Source organism: Phyllostomus hastatus, unplaced genomic scaffold, assembly GCF_019186645.2.
Source record: "Phyllostomus hastatus isolate PE091 unplaced genomic scaffold, TTU_PhHast_1.1 phas_contig_551, whole genome shotgun sequence".
Classification (NCBI taxonomy): domain Eukaryota; kingdom Metazoa; phylum Chordata; class Mammalia; order Chiroptera; family Phyllostomidae; genus Phyllostomus; species Phyllostomus hastatus.
The window spans coordinates 5628200-5649633 of record NW_025333909.1 but is presented as its reverse complement, the minus strand read 5'-3'; the positions used below and the strand labels follow the sequence as shown (position 1 = coordinate 5649633).

The following is a 21434-nucleotide window of genomic DNA, read 5'->3' as shown; positions in this document are numbered from 1 at the left end:
GATTTGCTGTCTTGGTTTCCTCATCTGGAAAACGTAGGTAACAAACGTGTGTCTGCCTCAAAGGGTCTAAGGATTACATGAAGTCATCTGGATAAAGATTTGGTGTAGTGCTAGGCGTGGAGAAACTCTCCATGGGTGTAAGTTGGTGCCATTGTTTTGCCACTCTGCGGAGGAAGGGGGATGCACCAAAACGCATTTTGCGAATGGAGTCACAATAGTCACTGGCACTTTCAGGTCAATGGGACTAAATTGGAACCCCTAAGAAAAGGTGGGGAGGATCAAATGACTTAGACCGCCTTAGCAACAGGCCCCCAAAGAATGTGAATTTCCGTAGCCAATAGGAATTCGTGGTGTGGAGGAGGTAGCCAATGGATGATGGCAAGGGGAAGAGGGAGGACGCGCCAATTCTCCTGCCCGAGCCTCGGCCCAACAAAATGGCGGCGGCAGCGGCGTCGCTTTGTTTCCGCGGCTCCTGCAGCGGTGGCAGCGCCAGCGGCCATTGAGCTGTAGGCGGGATTCAGCCCCGGCCACAGGGACGAGCCACAGCCCAGCGCCTTCGTGTTGTAACCGGACGCCAGGGAGCGCGGAGCGGCGCCCTGCGCTCTCTGAAGCCCACAAGGCTTGGAAGCGAAAACATGACTGCTGAGCCCATGAGGTAAAGCGCAACCCGGTCTCATGGGTCTTAGCGTTCTTGGCCTACGCGTCTGGCGAGTCGGGTGTGTGGCAAAGCTCCGGCTCGGGGGCCCGAGCCTGTCCGTTGCTTAGCTGAAAAGAGGCATCGTTTTCTCCGTAGGTGAGAAGCGTTTGAGGGGTTTGGCAGGCGCTTCCATCCCCGGGTGGGGGTGGGGGTGGGGGTGGGGGTGGCGTCGGTGGAGGCAGCGGTGGGGGGGCGCGGCCTGGCTGGGGGGGCGCCCCGGTGGAACCTCCTCCCCTCGCCGCTGCAGCTCACTTCGATGCCTCTGTCTATTCTTTAATGCACGTGGCATGGAGACCCCCCCAAAGTCGGAAACGGCTTTCGCTGCCCTCGTCATTCTTTCTAATCTTTGGGCCTAGGAACTGCGTGGGTAAGAAGCGGCTCGGAAGGCGCGGGGGGAGTGGGAAGAGGGGGAGGGGCGGGCGGGCGCGATGATGTGAGAGCCTGGGAAGACTTAGTGGCATCGAGACCGCCCGAGACGGGAAGTACCCCGGCGTTGCTGAATCGTCCTTTCCTGCAGCTCCTGGGGACGAGCCCTTTTTTGGGAGCGCATGCATGGGTCTTGTCAGGAATTTGCAGCCTTTCTCCCCTCCCGATCGCGAAGGGTATCCTTGGATTTCCCTCTAGGCAAGGGAATGCGAAGGTGGGGTTCTGCTTCCAGGTGGCCCCGGTGCACTACTTATTTGTGAAGTCTGGCTTGCACGGGTTGGCGAGGCAGATCGGGAATGTTTCGCTACTTTCTGAGCAAATGTCGATCAAAAGTCCTTAGACCCCGTTTTCGTTTATTTATTTATGCATGGGGGAAGGGCAGGTAACCGCAGATGGATGGGAAGTAAGATTTATTGCAAGGGAAACTGTCCCTCGTAGGATGCCTCTTACCCATGAAGCACCTTCCGTAGGTTGAAGCTGTTTTTTTTTTCCTTGTGTTTCTGATATGTCTCTTGATAGTGCATAAAATATGGGTTAATTTCAAATGCATACCACTTTTACACAGGTGACTGGCTTGCTTTTCACACAATTGGACAGTCGACTTTTCATCCCTTGCGAATTAAGTAATTTTTCTACTCTGAGATGTATTCTTGGCGCCTAGTAGCAAAATAAACAAAATAACAGGGAGCATGAATCAGAATTGCATTCGTAGTTGCCAAAAATGTGTGTCTTTGAGTCACTATTAGGATGGCATAGGTTTATAGAGCTCTTTAGCTGTGATGTAGAATTTCCGAATGAACCTGTGATATTTACTATGCCTATTTTTCTGCATTAACAAGCAGTAGATAGATGTTTTCCTTCCCTTGAGTAAAAAATTACACTTCAGTTCTTACATTATATTATAGATCCCTGGTTGTGTTAAAGGTTGTGGTTTTGGTTTCTGATTTGATGTTTATTGACTCAAGTATAGTAAACCTTTATATATGGGGTATTGAGCACATAGAGGTACCCAGTACAAGTTGTATGCTGGTTATTATCAGGTGCCCACGTTCAGCTACATAAAGGGTGTACTTACAGTTAAATATGACCTCTAGACTTCACTGCATCTCTCAGAATCTGCATTTAAGACTATAGGTTTTCTGAATTTGGACTTCTTCCTTTCTCCAGGGTGAACAAATGAACTGTGTATAGACTTTCTGAATAGAATTATTTATTTTATGCCAGGGTTCAGATTTCCTTGTGCGTCTTGAATTTGTGTAGATCCTGGTGGTAAGAGTAAGAATTCTATCTAAAATTGAGTGCTTATTATTGACCGTTATCTTGATTAATTCTCGACCACATAGGGGGTAGGTACTTAGTATCTCCCATTTCAGAGATGAGTTGGAAACTGAGGCATAAGCTCTTTGAGATCAAAGAACTTGACCAGAGTTATACAGCTTATAAATTGGTGCAGCTGGAATTGAACCAGTCTTGACTCCAGAGCTTATGTTCCTTTTTCAAAGATTTTACTTGCTTATTTTTAGAGAGAGGGAGAGAAACATCAATGTGTGGTTGCCTCCCTCCACTGGGGACCTGGCCCGCAACCCAGGCATGCGCCCTGACTGGGAATCAAACCAGCAACCCTTTGGTTCGCAGGTCAGCACTCAATCCACTGTGCCACACCAGCCACGGCCAGAGCTGATGTTCTTAACCACAAGGAATTAATGCCTCTTTGAGTTGCCAGATGTAATGTGATTTTGACCACTTTAATTTAGCCCAAGTATTATGATGGAAGAAGTTCACATTAACTACTGCTGTGGTCATTTGTTGTAGCCTTGAGTTTGTAGGTGTGTGAAGTATTTTGCCTCTGGCGTTCAGATAAGACAGTGAGATAACTGAAACATAAACTCCAGAAGTCTCTAAGCTGTGTGAAAGCCCTTTGTAATGAACCGCGTTCATAAATGTAGAGAACTAATTTGAAAATGCATGATGCTCCCTGTGTATTTACAATGAAAGAGCTGCAAGTGGGTGTTGAAAAGAACTGTCTCAGGCTGAAGTGTCATTCATTTCAAGCCATAATCATAGACGAGCAGTGGCGGGCAATGCTTGAGGGAGTTGAACCCACAATACCAAATCACTCTTGATTGTCTTCTAATGTGAGACAGAGAATATGAACAATTCTATGCATTATCATTAATTTTGTTACACAGTAGTTCCAGAATTTCTTCCTTGTCAGATCTTCTGCTGAGTACTTGATTAGTTCTGATTTTCACTTGTGTTCATAAAAAATTTTCTAGGATACTGTGGTGAAAAAAAATAGCCGAAAGACAAGAGGGAAGAAAATAAACTGATGACCTGGCTAAATTATACATTGAAAAATCAGTGGCTCAGACTTCAAAGGTTTTCTTACTATCCTTAAAGGCTTTTGTTATTTGTTTCGTTAGAAATATGAGTGGCTTGTTTTTTCAAATTTTTGCCGTTATGAAAGGTTAGCTTCTGACTAACAGATAAACTTTATTTTCATATAAAGATCTTGGAGATTTGATGGGACTTGTCATTGGAATCCTTATGGCAACGAGATTATTTGAAAAGCTGACAGAAGTATAACTTGTTATTGGATTTAAATTATAAAAGGCAGAAGTCTAAATCGAGAGATGTTTGGGAAAATGTCTTTAGAAAGTCACTGGCTGTTATGTTTAATAGTTCTTAACATTGGTATACTAATCTAACTTTTGAAAAATGTTATTTGTGTAATACTTGTATTCCCACTATGTGAAAAGCATTAAGGCAGGTCTGTGGAAGGGGAGTACATGCAAATTTTATAAAGGGGTTTGAAAGCATTTAAATACCAGCTGTTTGATTATGTTATTGTAAATGAGGTGAAAAGAAAGATTTCTGACTTTAATTTTTATCAGGCCAGTTATTATTGGCAACCCTTGGTGTAGTTGATCATGAGCTTTCAGTTATGTATTGTATTTCTTGAGATAAGAAAAATGTAGTACTTAAAGGAATTCCTATATAGATATGGATGTGTGAAATATTTTTCTGTAAGGGAGTGTATGTATTTAATATTTATGTGCCTCTTTCAACTTTTGGAGTCTGAATAAATTCATGGGTACAGGTAGTTCTTGGGTTTACATGAAGTCCTTTTCCCCAGACCTTGAATATTCTCTTGGACTTTGGCAGAAGCTGTTCAGATGGTTTAAGCTACTGGAAAATGATGTATATAGATCTTCCCTTAGGAGTGTTGAATATAGCAGGGCAATAAAAGGAGTGTCTAAGCAGGATCTCTGTGTACTTGTATGCTAGCGCTTATGTTATGATTGCCTTGATGGCTGAGATGCAAGATTTTTAACCTCTATCTGTAAAATGGGAGTAAGTTTAATAGATATTGATATAAAGTCTGCAGTTGTTCTGGAGGAGGTAACATGGTTTAGCAGCAGTTCTTAAAAGAGAGTAAACTAAAGCTTTTTTGAGGTCTTTGTTAATGTTTAAGTGTTTTAAGAGCCTAAAGAAGCCCCTAGGTACATTTACACAGTGGGATACTACAGGGCAGAAAGAAAGAAAGAAGGACCTTTACCCTTTGCGACAGCGTGGATGGAACTGGAGAGCTTTATATGCTAAGTGAAGTAATCCAGGCGGTGAAAGACAAATACCATATGATCTCACCTATAAGTGGAACCTAATCAACAGAACAAACAAGCGAGCAAATAGAACCAGAGACATTGAAATAAAGAACAGGCTGACAGTGACCAGGGGGGAGACGAAGGAGATAACGGGAGAAAGAAGGGGAAGGTCGTCAAGGAACATGTATAAAGGACCCGTGGCCACAGCCAAAGGAGAGGGTAGGATTGAGGGTGGGAGGTGGGGGGGAAATGGAGACAACTGTACTTGAACAACAGTTAAAAAAAAAACCAACAACGAAGTCCTAGCACTAAAAGTTCCAGAACTGCTGGTATGAAGGAATGAACACTGAAATGTGAGCCACATCAGGGTTTTCTAGTTATAACTCTGTTGCTTAACTGATTGTATGGCCTTGGACAGATCGCTTATCCTTTGTACTACTCTGCTTTGTCATTTGTGGAGTGAATTTGTACTGGATGTTATACAAAGTTATTTAAAAATAATCCTGCTTATGTGAGTATCAATCATTTAAAATTTTATTTGCCTTTTGGGGGATAGAGAGAAGGATAGTGATGAGAAGTGTCTTTATTCATTGTATGCACATCCTTTTTTTTTTTTGCCTAAAAACGTCTATGGTTCAGGTACAGGTGTTTTGTTGCTACTATAATCAGTCATAATATCATGTACACATAACTCGCACACTTACTGGAAAAGGAAAACTTTTTGCTGGGAAGTTTGTTAATTATTGTGGCTGAGGACATGTTCTCTTTGGAAGATTACTGTGTTCAGTTGTATTTATATCCTTTTTATGATTTCAGATGAGACTTTTGAAAAGAACAATTTAAAAAAAATTTATTTCTTCTTCAAGAGGAAGGGAGGGAAAAGAGAGGGAGAGAAACGTCAGTGTGAGAGAGAAACATTGATCAGTTGCCTCATACCTGCTGCTGAGGTTCCTGCCTACAACCCAGGCATGTGCTGTGACCTTTCAGCTGGAACTCAATCCACTGAGCCACATCGGCCAGGGCAAAAGACCTATTTAATCGAAGCCAATTGTGCTTTTTGCCCTGGAAAAGGGTTGTGTGAATTGTGCTCTGTAGCCACTATTTTCAGATCCTTGCTCTGAGACTTTGTCTGTCAGTTTTGGCTTGAAGTAGCCATTCTTATTATGTATAGTTCAGCTTTCATGTTAAATGTTCCATACAATATTTGTTTAAAAATTATTGGTATGGCAGTGGTGTTCATATCTATATGTCCCATGCTCCATATTTTGGGGGGTGGTTTTGTTTTTCCATCCTCATCGAAGGACATATTTTCATTGCTTTCAGAGAGAGAGGAAGGGAGACAGAGAGGACCATCAATGTGAGAAACAGGAATGGGTTGCCTCCGTTCCCTGCCTGGACAGGGGATTGTACCCGTCTGAAGGGGGATCCTACGGGCCTCACACTGGGGATCACCTGCAACCCGGGTATTTGCCCTGACTGGGAATTGAACCCACAACCCTTTAGTTACCAGTCGACTGGCCAACCAGTCAACCAGCTGAGCCACACCAACCAGGGCAGGGGGATGCTCTATTAGTTGATTAAATACCTGAGTATCAACTAGGGGCCAGGCAGGTGGGTATGCAAAAGGCTGAAGAGGCAGAGTCTTCTTTGAGCCCCCTGCCATCCTCTACTCAACGTCCCTCCCTCTAGCAACTGGCTCAGTGCAATGCCCCCATCCTGGATGGGGTTTCTTCCATGACACTTTCACCACAGCCCCTAGGTCCTAACCTTGTTTTTATGGCTTAACTGATTTTGAAACACAATGAAACTGCGAAACTTGTTTGTCTTAATTCTCACCAGGACTTCCACGTGCTCAGCCGCAGTCGGATAAATTACAATCCAAAGCGCAGCCTCCTGTGGGCGCCCACCGCTGTGTCCCTGCTAACACTCCCGGATAACACTCATATGCGCCACTGGCCCCCATTTCCGTCTCCCCTTCCTTTTTTATGTTGAAGGCTCTAATCAATAAATTGGCTAATTTTTTGAGGGGGGGGACTTATTTTAAGCTATAACGATAACTCTGGGATCCCTAAGGACATTTCCCCACCTCAGGGGGCTTGTAAGGGAAAGAAAGGGAAAAGCCCGTGTAAAGAGAATGAAGTATTTGCATTTAAAAAGGCACTTCACTGAAATGGAAGATTCACTTAGGGTTTTTTTTTTTTTAAGTCTAACTGCAGCTCAGCCCCAGCCTGGTGACACTAGTAGTTTACCTCCCTGGGATAGTAGTTGCATTTTAATATTGCCACCTTGCCTGCTTTCAGGTTGAGTGGCTTTTAAGTCTAGTGTTCCTTATGTTAAACATCACCAAAGGGAAAGATGACTGAAAGGTTTTTCTCGTCACAGAATTTATGCCACCTTAAGGCTTTGTTCATCTAGAGAGGGAGTTAGCAAGGAAATAAGTAGTCACAAAGCAGTGCTAAAATGGAGGTACATTGGTTGTGCTAGGGATCAGAAATGAAGGAAAGCCTAATTTGGGAACTATCTAGGAAAAGTTTTGCAGAAGTGATGGTATCTTGAAGATGAGTTAGCAGTTAAGGACTGGCTCTGAAAAAGGACAGACCAGGCAGAGGGATTAGTATGGCTAAAGATTAGTCTTATGTTCCACATAGCGCAGGAAACAAAGCTGTTTACACAAATAATTTTGCAGGAGCATATAAAGCGATAAATGCTGCATTAGGTAAAAAGTAAGTTGCTGTGAGAGTTCGGAGTAGGAACATATTTCTGAAGAGATCCAGGGAGGGCTTTATGGAGAGATAGCATTGGAATCTGTCCCTTGGAGAGTGAGTAGCTTTCACAAAGGAGACTGGACTGGGGGAGGATTCCATATATGAGGTATTACAGCTTCAGTAAAGGAATTTTGTATATATTTGTGTTTTCTGAAAAAGGTTGACTTAGAATTTTTAACTCAACTCCTGGACAAATATTGTGTAACCATTGAGCACTTAGTATGTTTTTTCCAGCTTTATTGAGCTACAATTGACATCTAACATTGCATAAGTTTCAAGTGTACAATGTGATGATTTGATATATGTTTAAAAATAACTACCACAATAAAGTTAGTTAACACGTAATTACCTTTTTTTTGGGCTGTCGTGGTTTTAAGTTCTGTATTAAGAGACTTAACTATAGTCACCATGGTGTACATTAGATATCCAGAACTTATTCATCTTATAGTTCAGTTTCTGGGTTAACCTTTGTGGCTTGATGATTTTGTAAAAGCCACATGTGCTCTTGTGAGTGAGCCCGATGATTTCAGTTAAGAAACACCAGAAGTATTGCCTCCTTTTTAAAAAGATTGTGTAGAATGTAATGCACCAATCTTTAATGACTACACTTGTTTAAAATGTGTCTTTAGTTTTCTTTATTTTGGTCATCTGAAGTGGTCCATTGACTTTTGGGTGACATTTGCTGTATAGAATCTAAAATAAAAAAATAATTTATTTTCAAGTAATACTGGATTTGTTATTTTGCTTATTTGAATTGTGTTAGCAACTTTTTGGTGTGTTTGATAGCATTTTAAACTTAATTTTGATATAATGCTTGTTTTGGCATGTGAATTTGTTCCAGCAAGGGAACAGTTTGTGCATAAGACAATTTTCATTTGTTTATGCAGTATTTTGTCTGCAAGGTTGGGGTCAGAAAACTATTTGTAAATAAAGTTCTGTTGGAACATCCCCAAGCCCATGTGTTTACATTGCCGGTGGCTGCTTTTGTACTACTATCTCACAGTCAAATAGTTGCAAAAGAGACCTAATGGCCCACAAAGCCTAAAATATTTACTATCTGGCCCTTCATAGAAAGATTTAGTAGGAAAGTGCCCGAAGTTGAACTGAGCTGCATTAAAATACTCATACATACATACACACACCTCAGACATCTGCCAGCTACCTCAGTTCGCCCCTAATGTTTTGAACTACTCCCATCCACACCTGTTACAATTTTCCATCAGATTTCAGATAACCCTCCTTCCATCACTTCATGATAAATTCATGAGCTGAAACTCTTCAGATGGCCTCTTCTATGAGCAAACTCAAAGTCTTTTTCAGGATAAAGTGCCATATTCATCGTTGGATTTGTGTATTTCCTAAGCACTTGATATGTGTAAACTGTAAAATTATGCGCCATTTCTATTTTGTTTTATTTTATTTGGAAAGAGATTTTATTTATTTATTTAGTTTTTAGAGGGGAGAAGGGAGGAGAAGGAGAGGAATACTGATAAGTTGCCTCTTGCACTCTGCTCCAGGGTACCTGGCTCCCAACCCAGGCATGTGCTCTGACCCGAAATCCAGCCAGTGAGTGACCTTTTGGTTTGTGGGACTTCGCCCAACCCACTGAGGCATACCAGTCAGGGCAATGCTACCATTTTTATTAGGTTTTTGTCTTTTTAAAAAATGTGTCACTGATGATGTTTTTTTGTGTTGTGCTTCTAACCCATTTTTCCTCATTCCTATGGTGTTCATTGTACAATTGTGCGTAACCTGGTGAGTTTTTTGGAACTCCTGTTATGTGATTGCAGAACCGACTGTAATTGTCATCCTGCAAAAAGTACTAATTCATTCACTACCTATTTCTTGGGCTGTATGAGAATTAAATGAGTTAATGGACACCAAGCACTTAGATTAGTGTTTGGGATATAATGATTACTCAGATATTGGTTATTACTGATTACTGTTACCATGTGCCAGGAACTGTTCTAAGTATTGCTTATGTGAACAAGACAAATAAGGCCCTGTTCCCATGAAGCTTACATTATGCCTTTTTAAAAAATATTTTATTTATTTACTTTTAGAGAGGGAAATGAGGGAGATAGAGAGAGAGAGAGAAACATCAATGTGTGGTTGCTGGGGGTCATGGCCTGCAACCTAGGCATGTACCCTGACTGGGAATCGAACCTGCGACACTTTGGTTCTCAGCTCACGCTCAATCCACTGAGCTACGCCAGCCAGGGCTGAAAACTTGCTTCTTGCATGCCAACAACTGGAGACCTGGCTTGCTTAATTTTTTTAGAGTTGGGAAGAACTTTCCCACATCTCATTTTTCTTGCCTTTCCCTATTCTACTTTCTCAGCTACCCCCAAACTTCAGAACCAAAACATTCTATTTACGAGTCTTGTGTATGCTGAGTTAGCTACTAAAAATAAAGGAACTAAGAGTGAATGTTTCATATTAAAGTGATTGGACCTGTTACTTGTTAAGTATATGAAATAATACTTTTCATTCAAAGGCTGAATATAGTAGATCCAACACAGTTTATTGAATATATCACTTTAGAGACAGAAGGAAAAATATTTAGAGGTACTGAATGACCTCAGATTTAAAAAAAAATATGTAACAAATCACCACTCTTTTAAGGACTTCCTGAGCAGGCATTATCTTCATTTTAATAAACATTTATTTTTCTCTGTACAAGGCAATTTGCTATTTCCCACATGGAAAAAACCCAGATGAACCCAAACCAGTTTCCTCTTTTGAGGAGCTTACACTCCAGGAGAGAGTACTTTGAGTTTTCAACAAGGAACTAGAAGCAGAATGCGTTGCTTATTATATAAGAGGAGTAAAAGAAAACTTAGTGGAGGAAGAGGGGAGGGGAAGAGAACATTCTTTGAGTTGAGTTGTCGCAAGGTGATATTGGAAGGTCATGTGTAAATTATCTTGCAGAGCTTTGAATGCTATGCTTACAAGTTTGTACCTCCTCATTTATAAACATGGGAAGCTTTTGAACATTTTAAGTGTGGCAATGGTGGATTGAAGAACAGATTTAGAACCTGTTTAAAAAGGCCAAGCAATACTCAATATAAAAAACAGAATTTCAACCAGGACATTTTCAGTATTAGATTCTAAAACCTTGTAAAATGTGATTGAGGGATAGATGAGTAGAGAGTAATAATTTCTAATAGCCAATAAAATTTACTGTGTACTGTCTATTAAAATGGATGTTTTGGGGATGCTTTTACGTATTTACAAATGTCTATGCATTATGGGGAATCCAGCTTCTCTTGGGGAATCCAACTTCTCATAAGAGGCAGTGTAGCTGAATGATGATAAAGACCTGGGTTAAATCGTAACTCAGTTCCGTACTTACTTTGGACATTTATTCAGTGTCTTTGATTACCTCCACTGAAAATGGGTATTAAAAGTATAGAAGTAATTGGATCAGTCCATATTAAATAAGATAATGTCATGTACATTTTAAGTATTCAATATTATTAGTGATTAGGGCAAATGTCCTAAGATGGGACGTTGCTATTTCATAAGGTTCTATCTTAATAGGAAGGCCATAGCGGTAACAGGGTCTTAGATTTTGTAGGATTTGCAAGAAAACCTCAATGATTTGGCTTTAACTTTATTTATTTAATTGTGATAAAATTTACACAAGTAAAATGTATCATTTTAGCTATTTCTAAGTGTTCCATTCAGTAGCATTAAGTAATTCTCATTGTTGTATAGTTATTACCTCTGTCTCTCTCCAAAACTTTTTATCATCCCAAACTGAGATGAGCTGTACCCATAATCTCCATTTCTGTCTCCCCCAAACCCTTATTAACCACCATGCTACTTTCTGTCTTTGTGAATTTGACTATTATAGATACCTCTATATAAGTGAAATTATACAATATATGTACTGTTGTGTTTGGCTTATTTCAGTTAGCATAATACCTTCAAGGTTCATGCATTTTGTAGCATGTATCAGAATTTCATCCCTTTTTAGGTTGAAGAATATTCTTTCATTGTATGTATACACCATGTTTACTTTATCCATTCATCTATTGATGGACATTGGGCTTTTTAATCTGTTGGTTATATTGAATCATGGTACTGTAAACATTGGTATATAAATGTCTGTTCAGGTCCCTGCTTTCAGTTCTTTTAGCTGTGTAGTAGTTCCCCCTTATATGTGGTTTTGCTTTTTGTGGTTTTAGTTACCCGTGATCAACCATGATCCAGAAATAGTAAATGAAAATTCTAGAAATAAACAGTTCATAAGCTTTAAATTGCATACTATTATGTTCTAAGTAGTGTGATGAAATCTCTCTCTGTCCTGACCCTACGTGAATTATCCCTTTGTCCAGCCTGTTATTCACTTAACTTAGTAGCCACCTGGGTTATCAGATTGACCACCAGTGCTTGTGTTCAAGTAAACTTATTTTAATTAATAATGTCACATTCATAAAACTTGTATTACAGTATATTGTTATACATCAGTCAGTTGCTGTTTGCATGCCCCCAATTGGGGACCCTACAGTATATTGTTATTATTATTCTGTATTATTATTGGTGTTAATCTTTTACTGTGCATAATTTATAAATTCATAATGCTATATTTAGGATAAAACATAGTATATACAAGTTTCAGTAGTAGCCTAGGTTTCAAGCATCCACTGGTGGTCTTGGACCATATCCCCCTTAGATAAGGGAAAATTACTGTATACCTAGAAGTCGAAATCGATCTTTATATCTTTATTCTCTTGAGGAACCACCAAACTGTTTTTTAAAAATCTTCACCCAAAGACATTTTTTCCCCTATTGCTTTTAAAGAGAGAGAAACATCAGTGGGATAGGGAAGCAGATTTGGTTGCCTCCTGTGCACACTTGGACTGGGGATTGTATGAACCCGGACCAGGAATCATATGTGCCCAAACTGGGGAATGAACCCGCAACCCAGGTATATGCCCTGTCCAAGAATTCAACCAGCAACCCTTCAGTTACAGGATGACGCTCCAAGCACTTAGCCACACTGGTGGGGGCACCACCAAACTGTTTTTCACAGCAGCTGCACTATTTTTTTTTATATTGTCACCTGAGGATATAGTTTATTGATTTTAGAGAGGGGAGAGAGAGAGAGAGGGATGGGGAGAGAGGGAGAGAGGGGGACAGAGAGAGACAGACAGAGAGAGAGAGAGAGAGAGAGAGAGAGAGAGAGAGAGAGTTGGGTTGCCTCCCGTGTGTGCCTCAACCAGGGATTGAACCTACAACCTAGCTGTGTGACAGGGAATCAAACCCTCAACCTTTTGGTGCACAGTGATGCTCCAAGCAACTGAGCCACCCAGAAAGAGCAATAGCTGCACGTTTTTTAAACATTCCCACTTGCATTGTATTGTATGAGAGTTCTAATTTCTCCAGTCTTGCCAATTTCACTTTTTATAGTCTGGTTTTTCATAGTGGTCATCCAGATGGGTATAAAGGTGTTATTTCATTGTGGTTTTAACTTGCACTTCCCTAGTGACTAGTGATGTGGAGCATGTTTTCATGTACTTGTTGGCCATTTGTCTGTTTTTGGGTTGCAAATGTCTATTGAAGTTCTTTGTGCAGTTTAACTTTTTTTTTTGTTTATTTGTGGGAGTCATTTATAAATTCTGGCTCTTAATCCCTTATCAGATATATGATTTGTGAACATTTTCCTTAGCCTGTTGATTTTATAGGAATTACATTGAATATGTAGGTTACTTGGGGGAGTATTGCTCTCTCTTTTTTTAAATTTTATTTATTTACTTTTTAGTTTTATAGAGAGTGGAAGGGAAGGAGAGAGGGAGAGAAACGGCAATGTGTGGCTGTGTCTCACATACCCCCTACTGGGGATCTGGCCCACAGCCCCCTGACTGGGAATCGGACTAGCAACCTTTTGGTTTGCAGGCCCGCGCTCAATTCACTGAGCTATCCCAGCCAGGGCGAGTATTGCTTTCTTAACTATTAAATCTTTCAGTCCATGAACATGGGATATCATTCCATTTATTTCACTTTTGTTTAATTTCTTTAAGCAATGTTCTATAGTTTTCATTGTACAAATTTTGAACCTCTTTAATTATTCCCACAATTTCACTCTTTTAGATGCTATTTTAAATGGAAGTGTTTTCTCAATTTTCTTTTTTGGATTGTTCATTGTTAATGTATAGGAATATGACGGATTTTTGTGTGATGATCTTATATCCTGCAATGGTGCTAAATTCACTTAGGATCTCTATTTTTTTGTGTGGATTCTTTAGCGTTTTCTATATGTAAAATCATGTCATCTATGATACACTTCCCTATTTGGATGACTTTATTCTTCTTTTCGAATAGCTGTTGAATAGAAGTGGCAAAAATGGGCATACTTGTTCACTGTTAAGTATGATAATAGCTGAGGGTTTTTCATAAATGCCCTTTATCAAACTGAGGAAGTTTTTTTCTCTTACTAGTTCTCTGAGTGCTTTTATTGTGAAAGGGTGTTGAATTTTGTCAAATACTTTTCTGTGCCAATTTAGATGATTATATAATTTTCCCCCTTTGTTCTATTTATGTGTTATATTAAGTTGATTTATTTTTATGTCACTGGTTGCATTCCTAGGGTAAATCCCCCTTGGTCATGACTTACCATTTTTTAAATGTGTCCTTGAATTCTGTTTGCTGGTATTTTGTTTAGGGTTTTTGCATCAATATTTCATAAGGAATATTGGTCTTTAGTTTTCTTTTTTGTGATGTGTCTTTGACTGTGGTATCAGTGTAATGCTAGCCTCCAAAAGTGAGTTAGTAAATGTTCCCTTTTCTTCAGTTCTTTTTGGAAGAATTTGAGAGAATAGAGACCAGGAATCTTACACTCCCAGACTGGAGAATGAACCTGCAACTCAGGCATGTGGCCTAACGGGGAAATTGAACCAGGGAGCTTTGGCTTTTTGCCACAAGGATCAGGGTGGAGATAAGCCTTTTACTAAAAAGTTTTATGACTAGGGCGTGACTACTCACCACCACAGGAAGAGCCTCAGGCAGGTCCATCAGCGATAATCCAGAAGGAGACATTGTTATCACAGGCGATACGGGACATAGCCTCGAGCTAGGTTATTCTCTTTGAAGACATTCCAGTGGGTCAAGTTGTGGTTATGCTGCTGATCCTGATCTCATGTAAGCCTAGGGTAATTTGTGATTGTAGCTCAGTTTTTTTTTTAAGTTTAAAAAGTAAAAAGAAAGAAGCTTATGGAAAAGGTTATAAACAAAAAAAATAGTTTTGTACAGCTGTACAGTGTGTTTGTGTTTTAAGCTAAGAGTCATTACAAGAGTCAAAGAGTTTAAAAAGTTTGTAAAGTAAAAAAGATACAGTAAGCTAAGGTTAACTTGTTGAAAAAAAGAAGTTGTAAAATAAATGTAGTGTGGCCTAAGTGTGCAGTGTTTGTAAAGTCTACAGTCGTGTCCAGTAGGCCCTAGGCCTTCACCCTCACTCACCACTCGCTCACTGACTCCTCCGGAGCTACTTCCAGTCCTGCAAGCCCATTCTTGGCAAGGGCCCTAAACAGGGATACATACCATTTTTTATCATTTATGCTATATTTTTACTGTACCATTTCTATGTTTAGATGTGTTCAGATACATAAATACTTACCATTACCATTACCTATATAGTATTCAGCACAGAAACATGCTATACAGGTTTGTAGTCTAGGAGTGATAGACTATCCAATATAGCCTAAGTGTACAGCAGATTCTACCATCTAGGTATGCCCCAATGAGAAAATTGCCTAAGAATGCGTTTCCCAGAACATATCCCCATTGTTAAGTAAGTAAGGCATGTCTGTATTTAATGTAGTAACCCTGGAAAAATGTCTTCCTCCTCCCCAGGGTTTGTTGTTGCTGCTTGATTTGGGTTATAGTTTTTGCTTAATGAATTAACTTCCTACCCTATTTTCATAAAAACTGTATTCTTTGTCAAGTACAGAAACTGACGTGTTTGTTCTGGTAGCCTATTGGTCATTTAGTAGTTTGACAGAACTTTCCTTAAATGCCTAGAAGCAAACATAAAACAACTCTTGATTTTTGCAGATTGAATCAGTTATGGGATACATATCAGTGCTTAGCCAGTTCATTTACAACTTTTCCCTAGCCCTTAATTCTTTGCATGGAGGCTACAGGTCAGCAAGGGGTGAAAGCTTATGGCTTTCCCATGTCTCTCTCTTTAAAAAAAAAAAAACGATTTTATTTACTTTTAGAGAGAGGGAAAGGGAGGGAGGGAGAGAAACATCAATGTGTGCTTGCTTTTGCATGCCCCCCACTGGGGACCCAGCCCACAACCTAGACATGTGCCCGGACTGGGAATTGAACCCTTGACCCTTTGGTTCACAAACCAGCACTCAATTCACTGAGCCACACCAGCCAGGGCTCTCATGTCCCTTTGACCATGTGTCCGGCTTTGGGCATATGGTGGGGTGGGGTGGGGGCAGGGGGTGGCTTCCAGATTCCCTGGCTTGTGCAGAGGCATTTTAGAGCCTTTATTTCCTCATGTTTCTTTCTCCAGCTTCTTCCAATGCTTTTAAGTCTGTCTAGTGCCTGATCCATTTCTTATTCTTCATCCCAGGTGGCTGTGGATAGTATATTTGCCTTAATCTACTTTGGATAAACCCCACTCACCTGAAAGTTCTGAGGTGGGTAAAAGAAAGGCAAACCCCTGACACAATTCAACACATAATGACTGAACAGGTCAAAACACACAACCACAGTTCTTTAAGACTAAGGTCCACATTCCTTCCTTTGGCATCTGCAAGTTGCATCAGGAATGTGGGCCACTGTGTTTGTGGCTGCCACCTACCCTGGGGAGTGGGGCATGGTAGGTATGTAAGTTAACACACAGTTGCTCTGGCCTGGTGGCTCAGAGGCTTGGCTCAGCGTCCTGTGCACAAAAGGTTGAGGGTTTGATCCCGGGTTGGGGCTTGTACAGGAGGCAACTTTTCCATGTTTGTCTATCACATCAATGTTTATACCTCTCCCCCACCTTCCTCTGTCTTTTCCTGCTTTCTTCTCTCTTCCTCCCTGCTTCTCTCCCCCTCTCTCTAAAGTCAAGAAGTAATTGTTGGGTGAGGAGTAGAAAACAATCACAGTGCTCTCATAATGAAGTTCAGCAGCTTGTCCTCTTAAGTATTCCTTGATCCTTTGATTAGATTCGATAGTTTCAAAAAGTTGATTCTGACCATTTTTATCAGCATAATCGTTGCCTTGATGGAGGGACACAATTTCAGAGTACCTGTTCTGCTGTTGTACATGGTGTCATTCCCGGTGTGTTTGTTTTAACCCCTCTGCCAGTGCCACGTTTTCATAATAAGTATAGTTTATTTTGTAGTCTTGATACCTGCTAGGGTGTGAATGCCCATATTGTTCTTTGTACGGTCTTGGCTATTCTTGAACCAGTACTGTTGCATATTATATATCCCTTTTTATGTTTCTCAATTCTTCAATCAGTGTTTTATTCTATTTTGATAAACCCTTTAAGGCCTAATGTGAGCTAAGCATTGTTTTAGATCAGAGTTTCTTAACTCTGCATTATATAGACATTTTGGTCCAAAGAACTCTTTGTTGTAGGAGGCTGTCTGTGTGTGCATTGTGCATTATATCCCTGGCTTCTACCCAGTAGATAGGAGCCAGTAACACCCTTCCCCTGTTTGTGACAACCAAAAATATTTAAATACATTGTCAATGGTCCCTGTAGGTGTTGGAGGAGCGGGGGTGGCACAGTTCTTGTATGTGAGAACCACTAATCTAGATGATAGGGATTCACATACATTTAATACTGAGCTAAATGGAGGAGTAAATGGCTGAAATACACTGTGATGGGGTTAAGTACAGTTACAGAGATATGAACCAAGAAATGTGGAAGAACAGCAAAAAATTGTCATATTCTCCAAAAGACAGATGTGGTGGATTTTTAAAAAGATTCTCTGTATTTATTTTTGGAGAGAGGGAAAGGGAGGGAGAAGTAGCAGGAGAGAAGCATCAGTGTGTGGTTGCCTCCTTTGCACCACCCACCAGGAACCTGGCCTGCAACCCAGGCATGTGCCCTGACTGGGAATCAAACCAGCAACCCTTTGGTTCACAGACCCATGTCCACTGAGCTACACCAGCCAGGGCAGATGTGGTTTTGAGTTGGGTCTTAAGGCAAATTGATGGAGTTGATTAGGAGGGGAAGGTTCTAGCTAGTGCAAAGAGCAAGTCTAGAGATTTGCTTAAAATAAAAGGACCTTTATGTGTCTTGAGAACACCAAGGCCTAAGTGTGATTGGAAAGGATATGGGAGGTCGAGTTGACAAAAGGGAAGGTAGTTAGAGTCAGATTTGAAAGGGCTTTTTAATGCTATGCCAAGATGTTTCAGTTTTTACCTTTTCATTATAGAAAACCAGCAAATACTTTAAAAGTCTTTAGAGTGATATGATTGGCTTTTTCTAAAGGACAATAATGAACTCTGGCTGGTGTGGCTCAGTGGACTGAGCACCGGCCTGGGATCCAAAGGGTCGCCAGTTGGATTCCCAGCCAGGGCACATGCCTGGGTTGCGGGCCAGGTCCTCAGTAGGGGCGTGTGAGAGGCAGCCACACATCGATGTTTCTGTCCTTCTCTTTCTTCCTCCCTTCTCTTCTGCCTATAAAACAAACAAACAAACAAACAAACAGTGAAATGATAAAAACATGTTTAGTATTGAGTTCAAGAAGATAACTATAGCCTATAAACCAGGAAAATAAGGAAGGAGGATGGAGATTTATATAAAACTAAAATCAGATGTCAGATTGCTCTTAAGTCACATTACTCTGTAGACTTTTTACATCTTATATTTGTCAAAATTCTTTTTAAAAAGATTTTATTTATTTAGAGAGGGGAAAGGAGGGAGAAAGAGAGGGAGAGAAATGTCAGTGTGTGAGAGATACATCTATCGGTTGCCTCTCACACACCTGCAACTTGGGATCCGCCCGCAACCCAGGCATGTGCCCCAACCTGGAATGAACTGGCGACCTTTCAGTTTGCAGGCCGGCACTTAATCCATTGAGCCACACCAGCCTGGGCAAAAACTCTTGTGTATTAGCAACACTGAGAATGATTCTTGGTATTTAAAGCGGGAGTGAAGTTGACCACTGTACAAAGTATTTATGTTTGTTTTTCCAAGCATATTATCAGATATATATGTATACACACACACACACACACACACACACACACACACACATAATTTTTTTAAAGAGAGGGAGAGAAATATCAGTGTGACAAAGAAACATCTTTCCGTTGCCTCTCACACGCCCCCAACCTGGGACCTGGCCCACAACCCAGGCATGTGCCCTGACTGGGAATTGAACCAGTGAACTTTCTGTTCGCAGGCTGGCACTCAGTCCACTGAGCCACACCAGCCAGGGCTCAGTGATATATTTTAAACTGTTACTTTCTTGATTGGACATGTAGTTAGATGAACTGAAACTGGACTCCGTGGTTCTGTGTCCTGAGGAAAGGAAGATACTTGAAGAAGAGTTAAAAATGCTACAGATTTTTTGGTAATTTAAATTTTGATATTATTTCAAACTTAAAAAATAGTTACATGTCTAGTAAAAGAACTACTCAGCCTTTAGAGTCATCACTGTTAATGTTTTGTCCTCAATACTTCATCATTTGCCTTTTCTCTTATTATATTCATTTTTGTTCCTGAACCATTTAAGTTGTAGACACCATGCCATGTGTCCTTTCCCCTAAAAGGTTCAGTATTTCTAAAGAACAAGGGTATTCTTTTCCACAATTATAGGACAATTATCAAAGAAAAATATTTTTATTTTTTAATGTTTTGTTGTTCAACTACAGTTGTCTCCATTTTCTCCCCACCACTCCCCCCACCCCAGCCATCCCCACCTCCTACCCTCGATCCTACCCCCCTTTGATTTTGTACATATGCCCTTTATAGATGTTCCTGAAAGCCTCAAAGAAAAAAATTTAATATATACAGTACTCTTATCTAATCCAAAATCCATATTCAGATTTTCCAATTATCTAATAATGTCCTTTGATTTGGAAGTTCTGCCTCTCATTGTCTTTCCTGATCTTGACATCTCTGAAGAGTGTAGGTCAATGATTTTTAATGTCCTTTAATTTTGGTTTGTATGGTGATTCCTATGATTAGATTAAGATTATGGATTTTTGGCAGCAATATTCTTTTCAGTGCATCTTAACAGGAAACACACATCAGTTCGTTCCATTACTGGCAATAGTAATTCTGATCACTTAGTTTAAGTGGTGTCCACCAGATTTTTCTATATGAAGTTAATTTTCCCCACTTTTAACCAGTGAATGTTTTGTGGGGCTGTCCTCTGAGACTGTGAAATAATCTTGTTTCTCAGACTTGAACTTACTGGTGTTAGCATTCATTTATTACTATAATTTAAAAAATTCTTGGTGATTGTCTAATTTTATTTCTTTAACATTTATTAGTTGGCATTTACAAAGATGTGTTGGAATAACATTTTTTAATGTTACATTATGGGGAAATGATATAAAACAGTAATTGGTTTCGTTTGAAAATTGTTATAATGAAACAAAAGAGAGTGAGAAGTAATAAAATATAATAGAAAATAATAAACACTATATGGCTAGGCCTATGGAAATTGTGTTAAAGCCTGCCAATCCTACATTTGTTATGTTTGTTATAATTCATTTAAGAACAGTTTTTAGAAAAACACTACTTGTGTGACAGTTCGCTGCTTTCCCCATTTTTTCCTGTTTTGGTTCCCCACCTATTCTTTCTTTGCAGTAAAAATTGTGGGTTGTATTTGAGGCTTTGTAAGGGAAAGAAAAATAGCCCAAAACTCTGACCCTTAATGCATTTTTATTTACCGTATAGTGGTTAAAAATTATACAGGTACATTAAATAAGGAATAACTCTCCAAATATTACTACTTTAGGGCAGGATTTCTCAACAGAATCACTGTTGACATTTTGGGGCAGATAATTCCTTGTTGTGAGTGGACTCTTGTGTGCATTGTAAAATGTTTAGCAGTATCCTTCACCCTTGACCCACTGGACACCAGTGATACCCCATCCACTGTTCTGACAACCAAAATTGTCTCCAGACATTGTCACAGGTACCCTGGTGGAAAATTGCTCCCTTTGAGAACTGCTGCTTTTACAGCAGTGGTTTGCTCCCCTTTCCCCATTGTTCTTTTATTTTTAAAAGATTGTATTTATTTATTTTTAGAGGAGGGGAAGGGAAGGAGAAAGAGGGAGAGAAACATCAATGTATGCTTGCCTCCTTGCGCCCCCTGCTGGGGACCAATCCTGTAACTGAGGCCTAGTATCTGACTGGGAATACAACCAGCCCCCTTTTGGTTCACAGGCCTGCATTCAGTCTTCTGAGCCACACCAGCCAGGGCCTCAGTGTCCCTTTAATTCCCTTGACATGCATGTATATCATGTTCACATAGGTGTAAGGGTTTTGAATACATTTGGGAAATTCTTTTTCATTTAATATGTACTTTTCGGTTATTTTTAATCATTTTGATTGTGGTAAAATATACATAGCATAAAATTTACATTTTAAACATTTTATCTCTTTTTCAATTAAAGTGTATATTCAGTTTTCTGTGTATTAGTTTCAGGTGTACAGCATAGTGGTTAGACAGTCATATACTTTATTTTCTTACTTAATAGTTTGTTTTTAATTGTATTGTTTCCATTACCATTTATCCCGTTATACTCTCTTCTACCTCTGCCCACCCCTCTCCTCCCCACAATCACCACACTGTTGTTCATGTCCATGAATTTTTTTCTTTTTTGCTCCGTCACTTCTCCCCCACCCCCTACAGCTGTCAGCTTGTTCTCTATCTTTGAGTTTGTCTTTGTTTTACTTGTTAGGTCAGTTTGTTCATTAGCCAAGATTTGGAAGCAGGCCAAGGGTCCATAAGTAGATAAGTG

The 21434-nt window shown here is 40.1% G+C and overlaps 1 protein-coding gene across 6 annotated transcripts in view; it reads left to right on the top strand.

The window, feature by feature from the left end:
- Positions 1 to 394: 394 nt before the first annotated feature.
- ATRX (ATRX chromatin remodeler) overlaps positions 395 to 21434 on the top strand; it is a 180794-nt gene continuing 159754 nt past the window's right edge. For 5 of the 6 annotated variants that reach the window (XM_045847497.1, XM_045847496.1, XM_045847494.1 and 2 more), the window contains exon 1: positions 395 to 655. In XM_045847497.1, coding sequence (XP_045703453.1) covers positions 636 to 655 — 20 coding nt within the window. In that variant the 5' untranslated portion in view covers positions 395 to 635. Of the gene's footprint in view, positions 656 to 726; positions 794 to 21434 lie in introns of those variants that run through there. The other variant, XM_045847498.1, reaches the window with a different exon arrangement.